At 38.4% G+C, this 22,568-nt stretch overlaps 2 protein-coding genes across 5 annotated transcripts; one reads left to right on the top strand and one right to left on the bottom strand.

The window, feature by feature from the left end:
* Positions 1-14,102: 14,102 nt before the first annotated feature.
* On the bottom strand, positions 14,103-15,637 carry LOC122049007 (NAC domain-containing protein 2-like). Its single transcript, XM_042610509.1, has 3 exons — positions 15,158-15,637; positions 14,774-15,084; positions 14,103-14,678 (listed from the first exon to the last, which is right to left on the bottom strand). Exons 1-3 carry the CDS (start codon positions 15,336-15,338, stop codon positions 14,247-14,249), a joined length of 924 nt encoding a protein of 307 aa, XP_042466443.1. The 5' UTR covers positions 15,339-15,637; the 3' UTR covers positions 14,103-14,246.
* A 1,933-nt stretch (positions 15,638-17,570) lies between these two features.
* On the top strand, positions 17,571-22,248 carry LOC122045402 (INO80 complex subunit C-like). Of its 4 annotated transcripts, none has more exons than XM_042605614.1 (4): positions 17,571-17,806; positions 17,908-18,109; positions 19,253-19,320; positions 21,880-22,248. In XM_042605614.1, the coding sequence occupies exons 2-4, from the start codon at positions 17,935-17,937 to the stop codon at positions 22,009-22,011; spliced, it is 375 nt and encodes a 124-aa protein (XP_042461548.1). In that variant the 5' UTR covers positions 17,571-17,806; positions 17,908-17,934; the 3' UTR covers positions 22,012-22,248. The 4 variants fall into 4 exon arrangements, with proteins under 4 accessions (XP_042461548.1, XP_042461547.1, XP_042461549.1 ...); XM_042605613.1 differs by having other exon boundaries at positions 17,572-17,806; positions 17,903-18,109; XM_042605615.1 differs by having other exon boundaries at positions 17,572-17,730; positions 17,903-18,109.
* Positions 22,249-22,568: the final 320 nt, after the last annotated feature.

Raw genomic sequence — 22,568 nt, forward strand, 5'->3', positions numbered from 1 at the left:
GTCAAAGGGATTGACCAAACATCTGATGGAAGTCCAAGTAGGTCAAGGGAGTGACCAGATACTTGGCATGAATAGAAAAGTCCAAGTAGGTCAAGGGAGTGACCAGATACTTGGCATGAATAGAAAAGTCCAAGTGGGTCAAAGGGATTGACCAGACACTTGGTGGGAAGTCCTAGTAAGTCAAAGGAGTGACCAGATGCTAGGCATGATGTACCAACAGGTCAAGGTTGATCGGATGTTGGATTGAGAGGCTTGGGACTTGGTTTTGGGCAAAAACCAAGTGCTGGATCGATCAGTGGATCGATCCAGGAGATGGATCGATCCAGGCCTTTCCTAAGCGAACAGAGAGCCTCTGGATCGATCCGTGGATCGATCCAGATGTCCCAATCGATCAGTGGATCGATTGGGACGCGGCTGCTTCGCGCGATAAGCGCTGGATCGATCCAGGCGTTTTTCCAGAGCACTGAGGCACTCTGGATCGATCCGTGGATCGATCCAAAGCCTCCCCGATCGATTGGGAACATTCAAATCGATCGGGATCTGACCGTTGCGTCGGGTTTATAGCCGCAAGCGAACGTTGTCTTCGGTATCTCTTCGCAGATTCACTTCAAATCTCTCGCCATCTCCTCCACAGCGCTCTCAAAGATCAGATCGCCAGTTCTTGAAGGATCTTGGAAGCTTTCCAAGTCAAGAGGCGGATCAAAGGCAAGAAGAGAAGCTAGGGTTAGGGTTTTCTGTACTCATTGTAAGCTTTGCGCTTGTATTTTGTTACCCTTTCCTTTCTTCTTGTACTGAGAGTCTTGTAGGGCTTCTCCGCCCTCGGTAGTTACCGAAAAGGAGTGTTTTCATAGTGGAGGGTGCGTGCGTGGTGTGGATCCTTGGACTAGTCACCTCTTGTGAGGTGGATACCAAGTAAACCAACCGTGTTAGCGTTGTGTGATTGTTTCTTTGTATTTCCGCTGCACATCTTTGAAGAAACAAGCACCGCCGAGCACCGAGTGAACGCGACGAGCTATTCACCCCCCCCCCCTCTAGCTACTTTTTGTCCTAACAAGTGGTATCAGAGCAAGACCGCTCTTCACCGGAATCATCGCCGGAAGGGTCAAGCATAACAAGAAAAGCTAGAGGGTGAAGAAGTTGGAGCAAATTCTTCAAGTTCAAGACTTTATCAAGCTCAACTTCAAGATGCAATTCCAAGATGGACTTGGATTTGACACAAGGGTGGCTCCACTTTACACATCCACAAGCTTCGATTCTTGGAAATCAAGAATCGAAAATTTTCTTATGATGGAGATAGAGCAATGGTTTGCTCTAATGGAAGGCTTCAAGGCTCCAAGAAATTCAAAGGGCAAAGTTCTCAAGAGGAGCAAGTGGAGCCAAGAGCAAGTCCAAAGGTGCGAGGCCAATGACAAAGTGACCAAGCTTTTGGTCAATTTATTGCCAAGCACCATCCTTTGCAAAATTGGAGAATTTGAAGATGCAAAGGAATTATGGAGCAAATTGGACAAGCTTCATGAAGAGATCCCCTCCACTGTACAAGATCATGAAGAATCCGAGAGGGTGACTCTTTGGAGCAAGACCAAGAGGAGGACTCCGAGGTTGAGAGATGCTCAACCTTCGAAGAAGAGGAAATCCTAGAAGCTTCATCCTCAAGGGAATGCAACGAAGGGAACAAGGAGGGAGCATACTCCTTGTTTCATATTCAAGATGATGAAGCCTCCACCTCTAGGATTGAGGGGGAGCAATCCTTGGTGACGCCGGATCAAGAAGAAGGAGAAGCTTCTACATCCGGGTCAAGAGACGAAGAGGAGGAAGAAGATTCTACCTCCACAAGTCAAGAAAAATCAAATGGAGGAGAATCAAGGTCCGATCAAGAGGAAGCTTCTACCTCCGGATCCAAAGGAAAAGATGCCACCCCTACAAGCAAAGGTATAAATATTTCAATTAATAATAAAAATCATATTATATGCTTTGAGTGTAGGGAACATGGGCACTACAAGAGCAAGTGCCCTAAATTGGCCAAGAAGAAGGGCCAAGTGGCACAAAAAGGTAAGGTGAAGCCCAAGGAGACCATCCCCGGAACAAAGAAGAGCAAGGAGCACATTGTGTGTTTCTCTTGCAATCAAAAGGGGCATTATCGGAGTCAATGCCCTAAGGGGAAGAAGATGGTCAAGGCTCAAGGAGGAAGCTCAAGTCAAGGGGGAGCCTCTAAGGTAAAAAGGAAGGTAACTTTTATTGAGCCTACCCCGTTAAATTATGGTAAAAAGCATGATAGTTCTAACTTATATCATTTTAATGCTATTTACCATGAAAATAGAAAGCATGATAGTGTTAAGGAAAAACATATATCTTTTCATGCTAAAACCACCACACATAGGGCTAGGAATGTAGGTAAAAGTCTAGGCAAAAACTCTAAGGATTTTATCTACGAGCCTAAAAATAAAAATGCTCATAAATTTAATGGAAAACACATAACTATGGACTTAATGATAGAAAATCAAGTCTTGAGGTCAAGGCTTGATAAAATGGAAAAGACCCTAAAAAGAATGAAAAATATCCTATTAGGGCAAAATGAGCATAACTTAGGGTTAGGAAAATCAAAGTCATCCAATAGCAATAGAGGTTTGGGATACAAACCAAAGGCTAAGAAGGATGTGCCTAGTTATCATAGGGTTCCATATAGTTATGGAACAAACCCTAGGTCTAGTGGGCAAGTCAAAAATACTAAGGAGGTCATCCCTAAGAGTGTTTTTGCAATAAATGTGACTAAGGCTTCTAAGAAGTCTAAGAAAGTCACAAACAAGGTCACAAGGGAGGCTATCCCTAGAGTTGACCTAGAAAATGTGACCAAGGCTTCTAAGAAGCCCAACAAGGTCACTAGGAAGGTATCTAGGGAAGTTATCCCTAGTGAGTACCTAGAGCATCCAAGGAGCACCAATAGGTGTTGGGTTCCTAGGAGCATTTTCTCTACCCCATAAATGGGTTAGAGAGTGTCAACTCCAATTAGAAGGGTAGTTAACCCAACTTTGAGGAAATTGACACTCAAGGAGCATTTTCAAGGTTTTGTTAATCTTTGAAAATGAAATGGAATTATTATTTACTCCTTGAAAGAGTAAAATGTGCCTAATGGTGGAAGAATTGATTTTAATCTTAAATGGCACATATTGGGAAATTCATAAGAACTACCAAGTTGGGATTTTGGTATGTTTTTAGGAAATTTAAGGCAATCCGGGCCTTAATTTAAAAGTGCTACTCTTGTGGAAAAATGAAATATGCCAACATTTGAGGATATGCTTACTTTCAATTGGCATACATTAATCAAGGGAATTAGAAATGCCAATTTAGGCTTTAGCATTTTCTTGAAGCACTTTAGGGCAATCTAGGTTTAAGTTGTAAGTTTAGCTAAGATTTTAAGGATACTTAGATAGTTAATCTAGGTATACTTTATTTATGCTAAATCTTGCCATGATTGTTTGCCCATCATATGCCATGACATCATGTTTATTTTTGCATTCAGGTTTTATTATGCAAAATCCAAAAATATCATGTCATGACATTCATACATCATGTAGTTATATGAATCTTTCTTTTGAAAGTTATTTTATTTTGATGTATGCCATAACATTATCATGCATTAGTTTATTTCCTTGTAATTAAGGACAAATGACATTTAACAACACTTATTAACAAGTGACATCCTAGGTGGATGTCTAATATCTTTAAAATGCCTAGATAGACATGCATGATCCCCAGATTAGGGCAAAACCAAAATCTACATCTCACAAAGACTATAAGGTGACTTGTATGTGCTTTAGTGCACATTAGATACAAGTGAGATGTTAGGAAGATGAACAAAACTCAAGATGTTGATTTAGTGCATTCTTTTGAGTTTTAGGTTCATCAAAACACATAGTTATGTGTTTTCCCATCATTGGGAAAGCTAATGTACAAGTCATGTGCATTATGCCCAAGGAATATGATGGGATATTGGTTTTAAAAATGTTTTTAAAATGCTTTTGGAAAACCATGGTGAAGGCTATCTTTTGATAGTAATCACCATTGAATAGTTAGACACAAACTTGAAGAAAACGCTAAAGTTTTAGCAAGTTTTCAAGTTTGTGTCAATTTTTGAAAATATGATGTATTTTCATAGAAAACTATTTTTCCATGATTAAGTATGCCCTAAATAATGTCTACACGAAATTTTATGATTTTTGGATTGTTGTAGAATTTTCTAGGGGTTTCTGAAGTTGATTGAAATGGAATTTCAGCAACTATCAGAACTTCGATCGATCCATGGATCGATTGGAGTGCCCGAATCGATCCGTGGATCGATTCAGAAGGCAATTCTCCCGCGAGCAGAAGCTCGCTGGATCGATCAGCCGATCGATCCAGGTAGTCTGAATCGATCAGTGGATCGATTCAGAAAGGTTCAATCGATTGGAACCCAACTCCAATCGATCCAAGTTGCTGATTTGGCTGGGAAGGCCTGATTTCAGCATCTTTGAACCTCTGTGAGTCTAGGTAACCATTCCAAACCCCTAAAATATATTTGTATACATACAAAGGGTGTTTTCATGTGAAAACAAGAATGGATTGGTTAAGGAAGGCTTCATTGAAGTTTAGGTTGAGGTTTGCTTCAAATTTTGAGTATTTGAACCTCAAAACTTCTAAATTTGAGTTTCCTAAAGGTTTAGGGATTCCAAGTCATTGTTGGTGCAATAACAGAAGTTACCACCATGTCTTTAGGGGGAGGGACTCTTTAAAGACATGAAAAATTATTTTTCATGAACCTTGGAAGGTGGTTAATCTTCTTTAAAGAAAATGCTCATGTATGAGCTTTTGAACTTGAAATGGGGAGTGGATATCCTCATTATTTCAAGTGGGAACTCACGTGGTTAGAAAATGCTCAAGGTTGAGTATTTGTCTACAATGAGGGAGAAGTTAAGGATAAATGAAGGGTATGGGACCTTCTTTATCGTGTTGATCACAACGAGTGATGTTGTGAACAACGATGAGCAACTCTTCAGGGGGAGAGTCGTCAACAAATGGATTTGTTGATGTGTATCCAAAATTGGGGTATGAGTTAATGTATGCCCAAAGATGGGTTGATGTGTGCCAATAGGGGGAGAATGTAAGGACCTGTGAATGGGTGTAAGTTAGGCTTTCATTACCTAGAGGGAGTGTGCCCTCTTAGGGGGAGAATGAAGAGCTTAATTTATGTGTTCATTACCTAGTGGCATGAAGATTGAGGCTATAGGATTAGCCTAACTTACATGTGGTATTGTAAGTGTTATTGTGGTATTGTCAAACATCAAAAAGGGGGAGATTGTTGGTGCAACATCCCTCAGGTTAAGGTTGACCTGGTTGACCAAGCTGAGTCTTGGTTTGAGTTTAGATGTTTGACAATAAGAAATTGATTGAAGATGAGTCAAGTAGGTCAAGGTTGACCGGATACTTGACTGGGAAGTCCTAACTGAGATGTTAGGTAGAATGGAAGTCCTGGTGAGTGAAGCCAGGCAGAAGGAAAGCCCTAGTGAGTGAAGCTAGGCAGATGGAAAACCCTAGTGAGTGAAGCTAGGTGAAAGTCCTGGTGAGTGAAGCCAGGTGAAAGCCCTAGTGAGTGAAGCTAGGCAGATGGAAAACCCTAGTGAGTGAAGCTAGGTGAAAGTCCTGGTGAGTGAAGCCAGGCAAGGGAAAATCCAGATGGATCAAGGATGATCGGACATCTGGTGTTGGGAAGTCCAAGTAGGTCAAAGGATTGACTGGATACTTGGCACGAGGAAATACAGATAGGTCAAAGGGATTGACCAGACATCTGATGGAAGTCCAAGTAGGTCAAGGGAGTGACCAGATACTTGGCATGAATAGAAAAGTCCAAGTAGGTCAAGGGAGTGACCAGATACTTGGCATGAATAGAAAAGTCCAAGTGGGTCAAAGGGATTGACCAGACACTTGGTGGGAACTCCTAGTAAGTCAAAGGAGTGACCAGATGCTAGGCATGATGTACCAACAGGTCAAGGTTGACCGGATGTTGGTTTGAGAGGCTTGGGACTTGGTTTTGGGCAAAAACCAAGTGCTGGATCGATCAGTGGATCGATCCAGGAGATGGATCGATCAGTGGATCGATCCAGGCCTTTCCTAAGCGAACAGAGAGCCTCTGGATCGATCCGTGGATCGATCCAGATGTCCCAATCGATCAGTGGATCGATTGGGACGCGGCTGCTTCGCGCGATAAGCGCTGGATCGATCCATGGATCGATCCAGGCGTTTTTCCATAGCACAGAGGCGCTCTGGATCGATCCGTGGATCGATCCAAAGCCTCCCCGATCGATTGGGAACATTCGAATCAATCGGGATCCCACCGTTGCGTCGGGTTTATAGCCGCAGGCGAACGTTGTCTTCGGTATCTCTTCACAGATTCACTTCAGATCTCTCGCCAACTCCTCCACAACGCTCTCAAAGATCAGATCGCCAGTTCTTGAAGGATCTTGGAAGCTTTCCAAGTCAAGAGGCGGATCAAAGGCAAGAAGAGAAGCTAGGGTTAGGGTTTTCTGTACTCATTGTAAGCTTTGCGCTTGTATTTTGTTACCCTTTCCTTTCTTCTTGTACTGAGAGTCTTGTAGGACTTCTCCGCCCTCGGTAGTTACCGAAAAGGAGTGTTTTCATAGTGGAGGGTGCGTGCGTGGTGTGGATCCTTAGACTAGTCACCTCTTGTGAGGTGGATACCAAGTAAACCAACCGTATTAGCGTTGTGTGATTATTTCTTTGTATTTCCGCTGCACATCTTTGAAGAAACAAGCACCGCCGAGCACCGAGCGAACGCGACGAGCTATTCACCCCCCCCCCCTAGCTACTTTTGGTCCTAACAGTATCGAATACCATTTATAATACAAGCATCACACAGTTGAACTTCAACATTATATCCCATTGTTAAATAGTACAACTCTTGTGTGATCTATGAATTGGATAAATTCTTTAATTTTATCATTCTAACCCTGAACCCAGTGGAAAATCTTTCTCATGATATTACAAAAGTTGATTTGCATCAACTTTATGTGACATAATTTGTAGATGTTCAATACATAAATAAATATTTAATTTACTATTTTATATTGAAACATAAATAATAAAATTAATTAATGTAAAAACTTACTTTCAATATTGGTCAACTTCTTTACAATTGTTGAGAATATACCAATGTGCTTTCATAGGCAAAGTAGGAGAAAATTTCAGATTATGTTGATTGTCAAACACTCTTGTTTATTGTGAGAAAACACTTAAATTTAATGTTATTGGTTGAACATCTTTATTTCATTGTGGTCTACATAATCTTATCTCAATTTGACTCATATATAAAGAATTAAATGTCAATGCCTCATTTACAATATACCCCTCTGCAATAGATCCTTTAGGTATTGCTTTATTACGAACATATTTTTTTAGTTTGCCAAATATCATTCAAAGGGATACATCCATCATGACGAAACATGTCCAACTAATATGGCTTGAGGGGGTAAATGAACTGTCAAATGAATCATACTGTCAAAAAATGCCAAAGGAAATATGTGTTCCATCTTATACAATATCAAGACTATTTCCTTCTCCATTATACATAAGTCCGCTATATGTAAAGATCTTGTAATTATCTTTTAAAAAATTACATAACTCAATCAGTGCACTGCACATGTCATTTGGGAAAAATTTACGTACAACCACTGGAAATCATCTTTGCAATAAAGACATGACAGTCATGTGATTTTAGTCCATATAACTTTCCATCCTTTACATTCACATTTCTAAATATATTAAAAGTATATCCATAAAGAAACTTAACAGATTTTAATAATTGACAAAATTCACGTCTTTCTTCCAATGTCAACGTGTAACTTGCATATAGTTTAATAAATTTGTCTCCAACTTTCTTTAAATGCAATTCCCTTCTGATCCCTATAACCTTCAAGCCTAATCTTGCTTTAAATGTATCTTTTGACTTTCCATCTATATTAAATAATGTGCCAGCCAAAGCGTCATAAATTTTTTTTTTCAATGTGCATTACATCTAAATTGTGTCTCAACTTTAAATCTGGTCAATACTTTAACTCAAAAAATATAGACTTCTTTACCTAATTTGTATCATCCAAAGATCGTTGACACTTTTTACTTAATGTAGGATGCTTACTGAATATCACTTGGGATAATGCATCAACTGTACTAAAATCTCATAACCACTAAATCTTCATGGAGATCCCTCTTGTTCAACCTTTCCATTGAAATTGTTATTTCTATGCCATGGGTGCTGCACATTCAAGAATCGACGATGGCATGTATAGCATATTTTACTCCATAATATTTGAGATTTAGTTTCATCTACACATACTGAACATGCTTTATAATCCTTTGTGCTCCATCTAGATACTGTACCATATGCTGAAAAATCATAAATGATCCATATCACAACAACATGTAATTACATACTTGTTCAATTGATGCATCATATGCTTCCGCCCCATCATCCCATAGCTCCTTCAGTTCTTTGATTAAAGGTCATAAATATACATCTATCTCTTTCCCAGATGATTTAGGCCTAAGAATTAAAAGAGACATAGTCAAGTATAATGGCTTCATCATTTTCCATGGTGGTAAATTATAATTCACAAGTATAACAGGTCACATACTATAAGTATTTGATATGTTTCTAAACGGATTAAAACTGTTAGAAGTCAACCCTAAGCGAATATTTCATGGATCACCAGCAAATATTTCATGTGACATGTCAAATTCTTTCCATGATTCACTATCTACTGGGTGTCTTAATACACTATCTGTTTCAACCCATTTTTTCTTGTGTCATCTCGTATCTTTTGTTGTATGTTTCACTATAAATAACCATTTAAGTCTGAACTTCAAAAGAAAGTATCAAAGAATTTTTTGAGCATTTTTTTTCTTTTTCATCCTATCATACTTGTATCTGGACTCCTTGCACACTTGGCATTCATCTTTATTCTCGTGCTCGTCCCAAAATAATACACAAGCATTTTTACATACATGTATCTTCTCATATTTTAATCCTAACTCTTTTAACAATTTGTTTGCTTCACAATGAGAGTTTGGAATCACATTCGGTTTGGGAAATGCCTCTTGCAATAATTGGAGTAACATATCAAAAGATTTATTACTCCAACCATTCAATACCTTCACATACATTAACTTGACCAAAAAACTAAATGTAGAAAAAATACTACAATTGTGATACAACTCTTTTTGAGCTTCTTCAAACATTAAGGTATAACTTCCTCTGATATCATCTTATGTTTGCATTAATATCATCTAATTGAGGTCCACTGGTGTTGATATTTTCTGCATTTCTTAAATCAGTAAACATGTCTTAAAAATTATCTTCTTAAAAATCACAATCATTTTCCTCTTCGTTAACAATATTTATATTAATAGATGATGTAGAAGCTTCTTCATAGAAGTTTCAGGTTTTGTATAATTTGTCAAATCCCTATCCATAAAGATGTCCTCGAACATAATCCAACTCATATTTAAAAAAATTGCCGCACCTTCGATAAGAACAACGAATTTTGGTTAAATTAAAACTTATCATATAATTCTTTGCTACCTCTAAAAACTGATTCAACCCATTAATATATTCAGGACTAATCTTATTCTCAATCATTATTCAACTTTTATCCATATCTACAAAACCTGGTTAAACATTAATAATGGAGAAAATTTTATTTACAATGTAGAAGGAAGATTCTAAACACTTTAATTTTAAATAATTAATAATTGAGATATGGAGATAAAAACAAAAAACAAGATAAACAACATGATCAATCAAACACTTCTCTAGTTCAAGAATCACAAGATCGTAATGAGTTTATAAAATGTTTAACCATACGAACACCTAATGGAAAGTTATTATCAAGAGACTCATGCAATGCTATCAAGAAGTTACCCTATATATAAACCAAAAATGTTTTCAATGAATTTAAACTTAGGTAGCAATGTTGCTACTACTATAGAAAAAAAAAAATCAGTTCATTTGTGTTACTTGCATTGGCAAACCATCTAAAGTATGGAGTAGAATTGCAAAATAAACAACACTTATTAAGTAATCATCTAACTTACTAGCGTCGGGTCAGAGAAGTAGTCACCGGAGTCAGAGCAGGAGGGAAGAAGAGCACGGTCGTTGGCTCAGAGCGGGAGTCACAAGAGCTAGAGCAGGAGGAACCGGAGCCGGAGAAGAAGGGAAGAAAAGCACGGAAGCTACTGTTGTCAGGTCAGTGCTAGAGTCACTGGAGTGAATCAAGGCATAACGGAGGAGAAGAGTCACCGAAGTGAAGGTGTGACAGAGCAAGAGTCATCGGAGTGGAGGCACGGCAGAGCAAATTTCACTGAAGCGGAGGTGCGGCTGAGTGAAGAAGCAAAGAAGAAAGCAGAGAGGGTTGCGGGATGGGGAAAGGGATAAAATTGCGCATATTAGCAGCGAATTTCAAATATTCGCCACTAATGTTAATGTTTTACGATGAATAAGTGATATTCACCGCTAATACCTTAAGTGGCCCTAGCCCTTAAAATGACATTAGCACCGAAATTTGATTTTTAGGTGCTAACGCCTTTGTTTTTTGAGGCGACATTTTGTATCACTGTCAATCAAGAAACTTAACTAAAAAAATTAATTTCATCACTAATATTTCGTCGCTATTTTACTTATTTCTTGTAATAATGCATCGGTATCAGGTGATCGAGATTCATGTTGATGAGTCAAGGGATTCCCCACATGGACTCTATATTGACCGAGTCAAGGGTCTGTCACGTGAACCCTTACTTACATTTGCATCACAAGTATCCCTTTCAAGTCTAGTCGAAGGAGAAAAAAATAGAGAACAATATTAAAAATAATAATTTTATAGTCAAATTGAACATACTAGTCCCTCACCTCCCCTCTTGTCTATATCGCCACCTTATATAGAGAAGAAGAAAAAGAAGAAGCATTTTCATTGTATCGATGGAGTCCCTTTCTTCTTGCGGCGTCTTTATTCCAAGTGGCTATGTAATTCTAGCGTTTGTAACTATTGTAACCGATGTCTCCTTTTCATCATTTGTAATCGACATCTCCTTTCGTTCATATGTAATTATCATCCACTGATGTCGCCAACTATTGATGTTTGCTTCGTAACTAACGTCCTCATGCTGATTCACCGATAAAATAGTGTAGTTACAGTGTTCGAGACATTATAGTGTTTGAAACCATAACCCACTTGGGCTTGGGAATGCTTGGGCCCTATACTTCTTGGGTGTTATGATGCTCGAGATCATCTTCACTCTAGCTCGATCACTCTGGAACACCAAATGCTCGAGCTCGAGCGTCACCCACTCGAGCTCAGGAATGTTACAATACTCGAGGTGCTACATTAGCTTCACCCACACGGGCTTAATTCCATTGGTATTAGGTGATCTGGATTTAAGTTGACTGAGTGAAGAGATTTTCTACATACATTCTATATTGACCGAGTCAAAGACCCGTCACGTGGACCCTTACTTATATCCATATCAATTAGTAATATATATCTATCATTCCGCGTGTTATGGTTTGACTTAGACACAGATTGAGCACAAAGTCTGATTAAAGTTTGAATGGATAAAGTCAATATTTAAGTTTTTGGTCAAACTAGATGTCTTTTGTCCGTATGGTAATATTGAGACTAAACATTGACAATTATGAATATAATCGAAATACAAGATGAGTGTCCTATTCCATCTCTAAGCTCGATGAGTACTAAGAATTATTGAAGGTACAAACTCTTAATTTAAAGAGTGATGTTGCGGTCCATAGAGGGTGCCACGTGGTGTAAAGAAGGCAGTATAATGGGTGAAATGGAAGCCACCATCGGTCATATAGAGTACTGGTCAGGCGTTGGGTCCTCACTCGGGAATACGAGGTATCAGTCAGGGTAGCGACAACACCGGGCAAGATATCTGAGACACCGCTCGGGCATATAAAAAATCCAAAACCTTACCTAGCCAAGGAAAATAGACCGCTGCCGCCTACATTAAATACCTAGCACCGCCTACATTAAAAGCTCATCGTTGGCCTTAAATGCGTGAGAAGAGGAATAGCTGAAAGAAGCAAAATGATAGTCTTTCTCATTTATCATTGTTTTATTAATAGCTTCATTAAAAGCTCAGAAGAAGACAAAACGAAGATCCCTTGTGATAAACGTAGTATTATTAAATGAAAAGAAGATGAAAGGTCTGAGAGGAAATGTATAAAAGGATGGTAATAGAAAAAAGAAAGGGGCTCTTTGAATTCAAGACATTTATTCTATTTTCTTCTTTCAAAACTCTACCATCTACGCATCTCTAAGTGTAGTCGCTATAGTAGTAGTCTATTCCCTTGCTAGCGTACCGACGAGTCAACCTCAAGGATCTTAGAGCCTTATGAGAGAGTATTGCTAACCACAAAAAGGAGATGATTAAACCTAATTGCAAGGGAAAAACTAATATTCTGACAACTCAAGCAAAGCTCGATTGAACAATTAGTCATAGATCATAGTTGTAACTTAATCATGAGCAAATTTATTGATGTTGCATTCGCAAAGTATGAAAAGTGTAATATGTTGGTGACTATATAAGGAGGATTTAGGAGCAAGAATAGGGAGACACGAGAAGCACTTAAATGAGAAAGTTGCAACATATGTTGAGGAAGTTTTTGTTGATTTTGTATTGATACGGCGAGTAAGGTGCGGAGATGGGTTCGATCTCAAGAAAGTCAGTTGATATGGCGGTTAAAGTCAAGAAGGGGTCAACTCTCGGGTCGTATCGATATCATGCCAAAATAAGTCCAATGTCTCCACCAAGTGCTCTAGCCGATCACACCAAAAGGTTGATCGGACATGCTTGGCTGAACCGAACTCTATATTCAAATATAGCGGCTGAATGCAAAATGAACCCCTCGACATAAAGTTTGACCATACATATTGTCCGAGCAGATTCCAAATCCCCAATATAAACTTGGTCGGCTCAAAGGCCAGTCGGACCTTAGGGGCTCAACTCTCCACTTCTTCAAATGCAAGACTCTCAATTTACATCCGTTCGACCCTAACGGCAATCGAACTTATGAGGATCAGCTACCCACTCATGGGCATAACCCTCAGCTTACATCCGCTTGACCCCAGCGTTGGTCGAACATCCGGGGCCCAGTTCCCCACATGAGCATGACTCCGAGTCTACAGCTGGTCGGCCCAGAGCCGATCGGACTCTCTCTAGGAGACAACATTGTCAGAGCATCGTGAAAAACCTGTTAGAGAATGAATATGCCATTACTATGACATATGCATGCAATGGAGTCTTCCTCGGCCTATAGGAAGACTGTCATACATAATCCACCACCTGACATACTCTGACACCAGACATTCTCTACCGCTTTATTAATGTAGAGGTTATATGAGACATTATAAAAAGGGGTCCTCTTCATTGGCCAGGTATGCACATGAATGCATACGCATCTGCACACTCGCGCATTTACACTGTTGTTTTACTATTCATCGTCTTCTCCATTTCGCTCGGCTATTGTTCTGACTTGAACATGAAAGTGTCTGTGCCAGGGGCCTCCTTCTTGACTCTTACTCTAATGTTTCTATTGACTCTGTCTATAATGTGCATAGGTCCGTATCTCTTAGCTCCAGAATCGTTTAGCATCATTTTCTTTCCGTTCAAAGTCTTCTTTCAATTAACATATAAATTATCTCGTTGTCACCCCTAGCCATGCATCATCTCCTTTATTTTCAGTCAAGATCATGTATGATTGAACAAAATCCTTAGCCAGTGTAAATCGACTCTTTTGGAAATTAGTAACATGGGAAATTGAGTTTCCTCTTTTGTTGCTGATGGTTTAATGAATAAGTTGGTGATTAATTTCTTCCAAAATAAAATCAAGTAATCTCCAATAATTCTTTTATTTTATTTTATTTTATTTTATCTCCACACATTTGAATATGGCAACTCCTCGATCTCTTGTTGAGTTGTTTCTGTTTTTATTTTAATAATTTTTTTTTTTTTTGTGAAACATCTACGCATAAGACAAGGAGATGCATACAGAACCACCCAAAATATTGTAACAACAGCTTTATATCCCATAAATTATCTATTATTTATTTCAGTTTTTAATTTGATTCAAATTAAATCGCTATTAATTCCTCTGCTCTAGCGGAGCAGCCGCAAAACTTCTCTACTGCTTAGTGGAAGCCCAAATGCGATCGGTCGATAAACGGCTGCTCCAAGAAGCTCGAGCTGTTGCATTCCAATAACCGTTCCACGAAGTTAGCGCCGTACGCAGATTCACAGTTTTGTGATCTCTCCGACGGCTGAAAGATCCTTCCGCCGCCGTCCCAATAACCTCCTATCGTCGTCCTCTGCCGCTTCGTCGAGCTCTCGGTGTAATCGCCGGCGACCAGCACAGATGGATTCGTCGGCGGCGCTTGCCTCGGAGCAGCAAAGTCGGCGATCCCATTGATTTTCTCGGGCGAGTAGTCTTTGAAGCTCCACGAGCTGACGAATTCGTCCAAATAGGTGTTCAGTGCGTCTTCCTGGCCCGTCGTCGCCGGCGTAGCCGCCGCCTGGAGGCGATCGGTCTTCTTGTAAATCCGGCACAGCACCCAATCGTCCAGCTGCATGCGTTTCCAATTCAATTATGCGATATAATCGAGGAAATTAATGGAAATTTATTACGAAGATGTGTAGATTGTATTAATTAATCGTGTACCCTCATGGAGGAGTCTCTGAGTGGTCTCGTGGGCTTGTAGCTGTTGCGGCCGTGTGCGTCGGCGAGGCGGTACTCGTGCATGATCCAATCGGTCTTGACTCCCTTGGGCGGCCTCCCCATGTAGAACACCAGCGCCTTCTTCACCGCGAGAGGCTTCTCATTCCCTTTGCCCGATCTACAGATCGGCTTGTCGGTCCCGGTCGCCTTCCAGTACCCGGACACCGCCGCTCTGTTCGGCCGGAACCCGTTCGGGTATTTGCGTTCGCGCGGGCTGAAGAAGTACCACTCCCGCTCGCCGTACGTCGCCTTGGCTGCAAAGGAAGGAGAGTTCAACGTGAGGCCTACCGGAATATCGTCGAACACGCTGCGCGCCGAATTACTAACCGGGAAGCTCCCAGGGGTCGTACTTGTAGATGTCGACCTCGGCGATGATGGAGAGGGGAGACGGGGTAGCCGCGGCGGAGGCGACCCGGGCGCGGAGGTAGTGGAGGACCAGCTCCTCGTCGGTGGGGTGGAAGCGGAACCCCGGCGGCAGCACTACCGAGTTCGACGGCGGCGGCGGCATAGCAATTGCTGCGCTCAGAGAGGAAGGAGGAGGGGTGGGTTTGAAATTTCTCAAGAATCGAGGGGGAGGAAGCTTTTATCGCTGCTTGTTTTTGTCGTTTAGTGGAGAATAATCCTATAACACTTGTCGACCGACGGAGCTACTTACGATCGACCCGACTCCGGTTCGGTTCAACACTGGAATAATAAGTCGATTAGTCATCAAAGCATTCCTCCTTTTGTATACAAAATCCATCATCCATGTACGTAGAATGTTAGCTCTCAAGTCTCATTGGCTGCACGTGTAGGCCAGATGCATGCATGCATGTATCAAATATAGTGATCTCATGCCACCTTTTGCTTGATTATAGATTGATCAGTGTGTTCTTATCCGAATCTTTGGAGGAAAAAAAAGGAATGTGGACTGTTGTGATAAGGTTATTTAGTGCATGTCATTGGCTATAGTTTGGATGGTTTGACAAGTTAGTGACCAGATGATTTGCTATGGATGGTTTAAAGAATGGAGTGGTGCTCGTGTAAGTGTAAGTGAATAATGGATTGGTGAGAGGTGTCGTTCCGGAGCTCCACAAATCTTCTAACTACTTCGAAACAAAGTTTGTCACGCATGCATGTGTGGTGGATGGACTGTCTATGATCCATTTAGCAGTCGTCTCCGTAGGAGTTGGATAAGGATGTCGGTCACACGCGTGTATATGGTAAAAGATGATTTATTCATCCCAAATACTTTTCATCGTCGGCCCACAGCGATATAAAGGACAGGCAGTCAAACACGTACATGATGCTTGTAATGTTGTGATTGCTAAGTAAAGTTCTGATCAGAATTAGTTAACCAAATTGGATGGATAGCTTTTTTGTTGATCGTTTGAAAATAAGATAAATAAAATATAATGAGAGAAATAAACAAATAATATATATATATATTTTTTGATGTGGTTCGAAAATTTCGATTCCTACTCCACAACTCAGGACGTTTCAAACTTTCAATGGGTTAATCCTGATAGCATTATTATCATTCTCCTTTTCAGATTCTTTTTAAAAGTGAGAAAACCTTTAATTTATTTATACTTCTTCCTATAGCAACACCACAATCCAAAAATACAAATAAATACCCCAAAATAATAACTCAAACCAAACTTGAATTTGATTTATTTCAAATTATAATTTGATTTTACTCAAATCAAGGTCCGATCGACGGGAATAAGCTCGAATTTCATTTCAAATCGTACTTTGAATTGAATTTGAATATATATGGCACCAATTTTTAAGTATGATGTCAAATATTAATATTTTTATATTATTTGATTCGATTAGGTTTGTTTACCCTCTAGACTCATGTCACACTTCACTTGCCCAAATATCAATTGCTTAGAATCAACCTTTATTTTTGTTAGGAATTCCAAACTTACATAATATTCCGTCACTCTTAACTTATTAGGATTTTTTCTCATATCAAACATCTAGTTCTTCATTTTCCATGACCACTACAAACAATTTGCGTGGACTATCCATCGACTACATGACTTCTAATTTTTCATGACATGTTACTATTACTTCCTTGCTAACAACTAATAGTTGCATTCAATTTGTTAGCCTTGAAATGGATTAATAGGGGTGTTGGGGACAAGCATAGTTGTCTTTTATTATCACAATATTGACACTCAATTGCTAAATGTCCAACTAACCTTCTTGCCTCATTTGATTTTTTTCTCATACCAACTCCCTATTAAATTTTCAATGGCCAAGTATATAATAAACTTTGACTTGACAAGTCACTCAACCAATAACTATATTAATTAAACATCAAAATGAACTTGATCAACCTTTCATTAAGGATGATTGATTGCACCAGCATTATTAACTTACACATCTCTTAATGATAAAGAATTATGAAATAAACCCCAACCCTTTTATTTGGTATTCACCTAATGAGATATTTGATATTCCTCACCTTAAGTGAAGGTTTTGTATTCGTCAGCCACATGATAAAATACTATTCTCACCGTAAATGAACTATAATGTGATCATTAAAAAAAATTCATTACCTTAGTGATAGTTCTTAAAAATTAATTCCTGATCATTACATCAAAAATACTATGTATTCATTGTTTGCGCTATGGCTTGTGGACTATAATGTCATCATCAAAACTAATTATATAATTATTGATATATTTATGAAATTACTGAAATATCGGGGTGTGGTCCGAGAAAAAAATATATTCTGGAATGCCCAGTTTGGCGAGGCAAGTTTCAGGCGCATCATTTCTTGTGGTGCGGTTAGAGAAATTTGGCTAGAGGAGACAACTTCGGAAGTACGCTCTTGCCCCTTCGTCTTCAATCCCTAATCTGTTTTTTTCGTCGCCTGAAGCAGCCGACGCCGGCGAAACTTCGCCAAGGTCACTTCCGCTTCCATATCTTTGTCCAGTGGAAAGCCACCGTGCTCTTTGCGGTTTCTACCTTCAAAGATACGCGGTCCTCAATTTCTTCTTTCTTCGCTTTGTGTTTGATCCTCTATCTTTGTCGAGTCGGTTGGTGATTTTGTGTTTTAATCCTTTTTTTGTTTCTTAGATTAGGACCTGCATTGTAAGGAGGAGGAGAAGATGGAGCCAGAGGTTGCGAGCTCAGAGATGGTGCTGCCAGTGGTTCTGCCCTTCAAGCGGGTGCAGATGTCTGACAAATATCCAAAAGGGCAGTCGAGAGGCCGCCAATGGAAGCATCTCAAGCAGATCCTCCAAGCAGAGAACTATGCATCCCTCCCTGCCGACGAACCCAACTGTCCGACCTTCGTCCTACAACCTTGCTTTCTTCACCTATTTTTTTTTTTTTAATAATATTTCGTTTCCCTTGTTTGAAAGCATCTATATTGATTTTTTTTAACATCTAATTCACCAATCTGAAGACACAAAACAAGGCTGGGGTTAGAAGATTCTTAATGTTGTTTAGTCAAAATTTTAGTTTATGTTGTGCTTGTCAGAGCTGTTTTCTCTCACCAACGCCCTAAATTTGGAGTATAGATTCTTTATATTGGGTAGGAAAATGAGTATTGATGTGCAAGACATAGGGAAAATGGATAGGAGTGCTTGTAGAAGGGGGAAGGAAGTTGATATACATCTGTGAGACTTTTTTAGTAATTTCTTTTGGGAATTTCATGTCATCTTTGCTAGATTGACATGTTACAAGAGATGATACCTTTGAGAAAGTAAGGCTAGGGAGCTACGAGAACATCAAAGGACACGTGCAATGACTCTAGTTAGATCATTTGAAGAGAACTGGAAGTTATATTGTTGCTTTGATTGTTTTGATTGGAATAATGTGTAAAATAGTTAGGATATAGATTCCTTGTGAATAGAAATGGTGTTGACTTGGAGTATTGCAGTTTTAGCTTAAAATTGTCTAGCTACTTCAATAAAGGGGAAAGCTTACATTGTCTGCATCAGATGGAATAAAAACTCTGCCTAGAAGGTTATTGATTGAATGCTGATCAATGCTTGTCAAACACAGCATGAAAGATGATGGTGGTGTTTACAATAATAAAATTATTGGCACAATATTTTACACCAATTAATGCTATTTTCATGAATCATGTTGAGGAATCAGATATAATGGTTGTAGTAGATTCAATTAGAGTGAATATTAGATTCTTGTAAATAGGATCTCAGTTACTATGGCAAGATAAAATTATAAATTTATCTAGCCCTTGATAGAAAATATGGATGATCTAGATTGGTTAAGTTGACCACAAATATGCAAGCCTACCCCACCTAGTGGGATAAGGCTTGGTTGTTGTTGTATTTATTGTTGTATTATTTTATTTCAGCAGTCAAAATTCATTGTATGAAACCAAAACTTAAGCATATTAAAATCATTTATCTTTCTATTCAGTTGTTTTTTATGACATTTATATTTTTTTTTTTTCAGATTTAAGCATTGAGTCACCTCCTTCTATGTACCCATCAAAGAAATATTGTGATATAACAGGATTCGAGGTAAATACTCTTATCTAGTTGCTGATCTAGGCACTTTCTATGCAGTTAATTATTCCAAGCATTTATTAATAAACCTCACAATGTGTTAATTAGGATATTGCAAAATTTATCATCCGCAAAAAACTTGTTCTTTAACTGACTTGCTATGTCACTCATTGAAACTCTAAAAAAATGTTACCAACACAAATGGGGTTAGCCCCACAATTGAGTAAGGTTTCCCTGAGTCAAGATCAAAGCATGGTTATTGTATAAATGTCATGTAAAATTGAAGCTATTAATAATAAGCATGAAGGATAAAGAGTAAAGCAATAGTGGTGCAGTAGATACAACAACAACCAAGCCTTATTTCAGTAGGTGGGGAATAGTGGTGCAGTAGATACAACACAAGTGACTCATTAAGAATGACCTACACTCCTTACCTCCCAAAGGGGGGTGCCATGAATTCACCATTGTCCTTGTTGGACAGTGAGCAGTGTGCCACGAATTCACTATTGTCCTCGTTGGATGGTGAGTTTTGTTGTTGTCTTGTTGGACAACTCAGATTCCACTAAAGAATTACCACACAACACATGCTACCAGTTTTGTCTCTCACATCTTGAGAGCTAAACAAGTTTTCAGCTATTCCAGAATAAGAGTACAATAATGATCTTCAAGAACAAGATGATATAACAAATAAAGGAGATAATTTCATTTTTTTTATGCTAATTAAATTGCTAAAGTTATGGGACAATGGATGGATGGTCAATTTTCCAACCTATTTTTGGGTTCGATTGTCTCTAATGTTATTTCTGTTTATATATAGTTATATACACAATACTTGACAATAGCATAGGTGATTAAATTATTTGTTCAGGTAATTAACCATAATTAATTGACAGTCTTATAATTATCAGAACCATTTTACTAATCAACTAATTAGTTAATGAGGGTTAACACATTAACTAGTTCAATTTAATTCAGAAGACTAATTTTACAATCTAATTGAATAAATTTTCATCAGTTCAACTTAATCCATCGAGTTAATTTTACAAGCAAATGTAATAAATTAATAAATTTGCTAGTCAATTCTAATTCTGTTAATAAACAACAGATTTATCCAATAAATAACTTACAATAATTCATGGAGGACATTAGTCAAAATAAACTGATCAAGCATATTAGTTAATGAAATACAAGTATTTTGTTTAATTAAATCCAAAGCTAAGTATTTTAGATTAATTAGTCAGAATTTATGTTCTTAACCACAAACCTTATGTGCATTTAAAAAGAAATATATATTTTTTAATGTTTTTAGTTGGCCAAAAAAAAAATCTTATAGTTAATTAATTGAGACCTTAACAGTTTAGATAATTGGTCAGAGACTTTATACAAACTCAGTCTATCAGATATTTATCAGAAATCTTATGTTTTATGAAACAATTTTTTTTAATCAATTCAAAACTAGCGTTGTCCAAATTAGTTGATTAAGCTAATTGAATAAGTTAGTTAACAATGACCAAGGAAAATATTAGAATTGATTTGACGAGACACCTGTGACCAAAGTTCTAACTAACCAATCAAAATATGAAAATTGATTTGATGAGACACCTGTACAATCTACTTGCGTAAAGGGAATAACATTTGAGTGGATTCAACCCATGACATATAATTGGAAATCTAACAAACAAACCACTGTACCATAATTAAATATTTTACTTAGCATAACTAAAACTGAATATCTCTCTTTATTTTATTTTTATATCCTATTCTTGAGGATTCTTGTTGTTCCAAACTCCTTTTGCTTCATGATATAGGAGACTAGTACAGGTAGTATGTGTTATGTGGTCAATTTTTAGAATGTGAATTGCAGACATCTAGTGAGGAATGGTGAATTTGTAGCACATTGTGGCATATGTGCATAGCGCTCTGTGGAAGTGCAGGAGTTTCATCATGAGCCACTTGCTTCTTGGAGTAAATATTTTGCTCTGAAGACTTATTTTTAGACTCTGTTAAGATTTTCTAAGTTTTGCATTTTAAATAATTCTCTTCTCATTGATTATGCTCTCTAAGTATGCATATTTTATGTGGATGATAATTATTGTAATATTCTAATGATACACATTCTGAGGAGTATTGGGTTGTGAGAATATATTCACAAAATTGATTATTGATCTCATCTAATTAACTAGGGATTAATTGTTCTTATTATTCGTGAATGATGTAATTTTCTTTGGCACCTCTGCAAAATTTCATGTGTCAATGGTATGTGAGATGAGGGGATTTTGGTGTACACACAATCAATGGTTCAGTCTTGATGCCTAATTTTTATCCAGCAATTCTGCTGAAGTCGGTGTTAATTTAATAAGGTTATGAAGGTTATATTACTTTTCCTTGGTCAAAAGGTGATGATCAATACAATAGATGCTCGATATTCTTGCTACAGCACTGTTTCGAGCATAGCCTCTTCATGTAAAACTTTCTTTGCTCTTTTTTTTTGGCTTGAGCTTCTATTACCTTCCAATGCCGTAGAATTTATCTTACGAATTTAGTTTTAACTAGACGGTGAGACTGTCCATGCAGGCACACTACGTTGACCCAAGGACGACCCTACGCTATGCAAATCCTGGTGTCTTCAAGCGCATTCGAGGGCTCACTGATGACCAGATACAAAGATACCTGGCTTTGAGGAATGCAGTCATCGTTTTGAGATAACTATCAAGAGGCATATCCCGATCTTACACTGGTATTCAAAAGCCTTAGTTGTCTATTATGTCCACCGCTGCTTTGCTTTCTTGTAGTTGCACAACTAATGCAGATCAATGCTTGGGAACCCAAATTATCATAAGATTTTGAAGCTTTCTCAGTTGACCTTGCTGGAATTTGCTGTATCGGATGCTGTTGTAACCTTTTAATTTAATTAGTGGATATGGGGAAACGCCTCCAAGTAAACAGCATCCTTAAATATGCTTAATATTCGTCTTTCAACAATTATCTTAACAACTGTTGATTAAGATTTAAGTTTATATATATATATATATATATATATATATATATATATAGAAATCTTCTGTTGCGGTGCCTTATGTGCGATTTTGCTGCGGTACTTGCCACGTCAACGAGAAAACACAAAAAAAAATCAGCATCTGATTTATATCTGCACCTGCGAAGAAGAAGACAAAGAACAATACAGACCGATCAGGCTCCAACCTGATCGGTCTGGGAGTCTCCTGATCGGTCTGTGGACCAATCAGGCCCTAGGCTGATCGGTC

This window comes from Zingiber officinale, chromosome 2B (assembly GCF_018446385.1).
Source record: "Zingiber officinale cultivar Zhangliang chromosome 2B, Zo_v1.1, whole genome shotgun sequence".
In the NCBI taxonomy this organism is placed as follows: Eukaryota; Viridiplantae; Streptophyta; class Magnoliopsida; order Zingiberales; family Zingiberaceae; genus Zingiber; species Zingiber officinale.

What these genes read in the sequence shown, in the direction of transcription:
- LOC122045402 (XM_042605614.1), top strand. Translation starts at nt 17,935, where the DNA reads ATGGAGCCAGAGGTTGCGAGCTCAGAGATGGTGCTGCCAGTGGTTCTG. An exon ending in CCCTGCCGACGAACCCAACT is followed by an intron (nt 18,110 to 19,252) that starts GTCCGACCTTCG and finishes TTTTTTTTTCAG; the next exon opens with ATTTAAGCATTGAGTCACCT. An exon ending in GTGATATAACAGGATTCGAG is followed by an intron (nt 19,321 to 21,879) that starts GTAAATACTCTT and finishes CTGTCCATGCAG; the next exon opens with GCACACTACGTTGACCCAAG.
- LOC122049007 (XM_042610509.1), bottom strand. Translation starts at nt 15,338, where the DNA reads ATGCCGCCGCCGCCGTCGAACTCGGTAGTGCTGCCGCCGGGGTTCCGC. An exon ending in CGACCCCTGGGAGCTTCCCG is followed by an intron (nt 15,085 to 15,157) that starts GTTAGTAATTCG and finishes CTTCCTTTGCAG; the next exon opens with CCAAGGCGACGTACGGCGAG. An exon ending in TCAGAGACTCCTCCATGAGG is followed by an intron (nt 14,679 to 14,773) that starts GTACACGATTAA and finishes AAACGCATGCAG; the next exon opens with CTGGACGATTGGGTGCTGTG.